This window comes from Hipposideros armiger, unplaced genomic scaffold (genome assembly GCF_001890085.2).
Source record: "Hipposideros armiger isolate ML-2016 unplaced genomic scaffold, ASM189008v1 scaffold_194, whole genome shotgun sequence".
NCBI lineage: Eukaryota > Metazoa > Chordata > Mammalia > Chiroptera > Hipposideridae > Hipposideros > Hipposideros armiger.
The window spans coordinates 74,212-76,116 of record NW_017731544.1 but is presented as its reverse complement, the minus strand read 5'-3'; the positions used below and the strand labels follow the sequence as shown (position 1 = coordinate 76,116).

Genomic DNA, 1,905 nt, shown 5'->3' with positions numbered 1-1,905 from the left:
TTCCATAGATCTTACAGTTACATGGTAGGTATACTCAGTAAATATATATAACATGGTGTTAAATGTAATCACATCTGAATTAACATTTTGCTTTAAGTTGTATACATTGTGTTCTGTTGATCTTTATGCTGCTATTATAATTACTGTGATGTCCTGATTAGATATACATGAATCATTTCTTTTTGTTATTTTCATAGCATTGCCACCATGGGCTATGTGTAAACAAAGAAATGGAAACACGTCCTGTAGATGGTGAATGGGGACCATGGGGACCTTACAGTTCTTGTTCAAGAACATGTGGAGGTGGAATCAAAAGCACAACCAGGCTCTGTAATCGCCCCGAGTATGTCTTTTTTATGTCACTGTAAATTAAGATTATCTCAAGGCACCAGAAAATAAACATCAGTTTCATTCACTTCTAAACTGGAGGCCAGTCTGTAAGTCTCCAAGATTCAGAAAACTTCTGGAATATTTTAAGCCACACTACTTTATATTTTGGTAGATTTAGACCTTAAAAAAAAAACAAAAAACAAAACAAAAAACAACAACAAAAAAACCTAAAACTAAATAGAGAAAATAACCTTTAGCATCTGAGTTGAGACAGAGCCATTTTTTTTCCTGATTTAGTGTAAATTTGATAAATAGTTATGATGACAGTAATATAATGGCATTTTTAAATTTACTGTGCTTCTATTGCAAGATCCTTTCTCCTTTCAACTATGTCTTGGCTGTCCTGGACAAAACATGTAGTTTCGTTACTACTTGTTTACTGTTTTGTGTAATTTGACATGTCCTATTTTCTTTCTCTGCTTCTTATGTTGTAGACTTATCAGTGTGTAGCTTGAATAAGTACTGAAGTGTATCTCCCCTCATCGCTATTTAAAATAACTTAGAGAGTCCATAAGATTTTTAAATAACGTTTCTGTTGTTGTGTATAAATTGGTAAGCAATATGACACTTTTCACTTAAAGTCTAGTGACAAGATTTTCTTCTACCATCTCAGAAGGTGAATCTTGTTTATCTTGGCAGGTGAATTAGTTAACTCACCGTAAAGTTCTCGAGTTTCCCCTTGCATCATTACATACAATGGAGATGGCCAACAAGATTTTTTAACGCAGAAATGTGACATCCTCTGAATAAAATCTGAGTTTATTTGAATTTTAGATAGCTAATTATGCTAGAAGTCTTTATGTTAAAAAATACTGAGAACCAGAGTTTTTGTTTTCCAGCATAAGTGGAAATAGAGATGGGTGAATATAGATTGATACTGTGAAACTCTTTGAACTGAGCGATTAATAGGATATACATGACAAAGATGCATATATATTTCTTTTTTTATTTAACATGATATTATTTTTCTTTGTTATCATTTTTGGCTCACTTTTCCAGAAAATTAGCAAACCCTATTTTTAAGCTTTAAAATAAATTCCCATCATTAATTAGGTCCTTGTTAGTTAATCAAGTCATAAATAAGATAACAGTTCTACCCTCCAGGCCACAGTTGCCACTAAGATGGATATCTTTAGTCTATTAGCCATAGAATTGCTTTAAAATAATGCTACATGTGTCTGCTATGTACAAAGTGTTAGTGGGACATCAGTGATTTTCCAGAACCTGGAAAAGAATGGAAGTTTAGAAGTAAATGGCAGAAATAATATTGTACTGATGTGCTTTAAAATGTAATGAATTTGACTAGGCCAAGAAACGGAGGAAAGTACTGTGTGGGCCGCAGGATGAAATTTCGATCATGTAATACTGATTCATGTCCAAAAGGCAAGCAAGACTTTCGTGAGAAGCAGTGCTCTGATTTTGATGGTAAACATTTCAACATCAATGGTCTTTCCCCTAATGTGAGATGGCTTCCAAAGTACAGTGGGAGTAAGTAATTAGAATATTTTTTGATGT

General features: G+C 33.2%; 1 protein-coding gene across 1 annotated transcript in view; it reads left to right on the top strand.

The window, feature by feature from the left end:
* Positions 1–1,905, top strand: part of ADAMTS20 (ADAM metallopeptidase with thrombospondin type 1 motif 20) — a gene marked incomplete at its 3' end in the record, with an annotated part of 154,610 nt that overhangs the window by 81,580 nt on the left and 71,125 nt on the right. The window contains exons 11-12 of the mRNA XM_019653064.1: positions 198–343; positions 1,697–1,850. Of these exons, the coding sequence (XP_019508609.1) occupies positions 198–343; positions 1,697–1,850 (300 nt within the window). The remainder of the gene's footprint in view (positions 1–197; positions 344–1,696; positions 1,851–1,905) is intronic.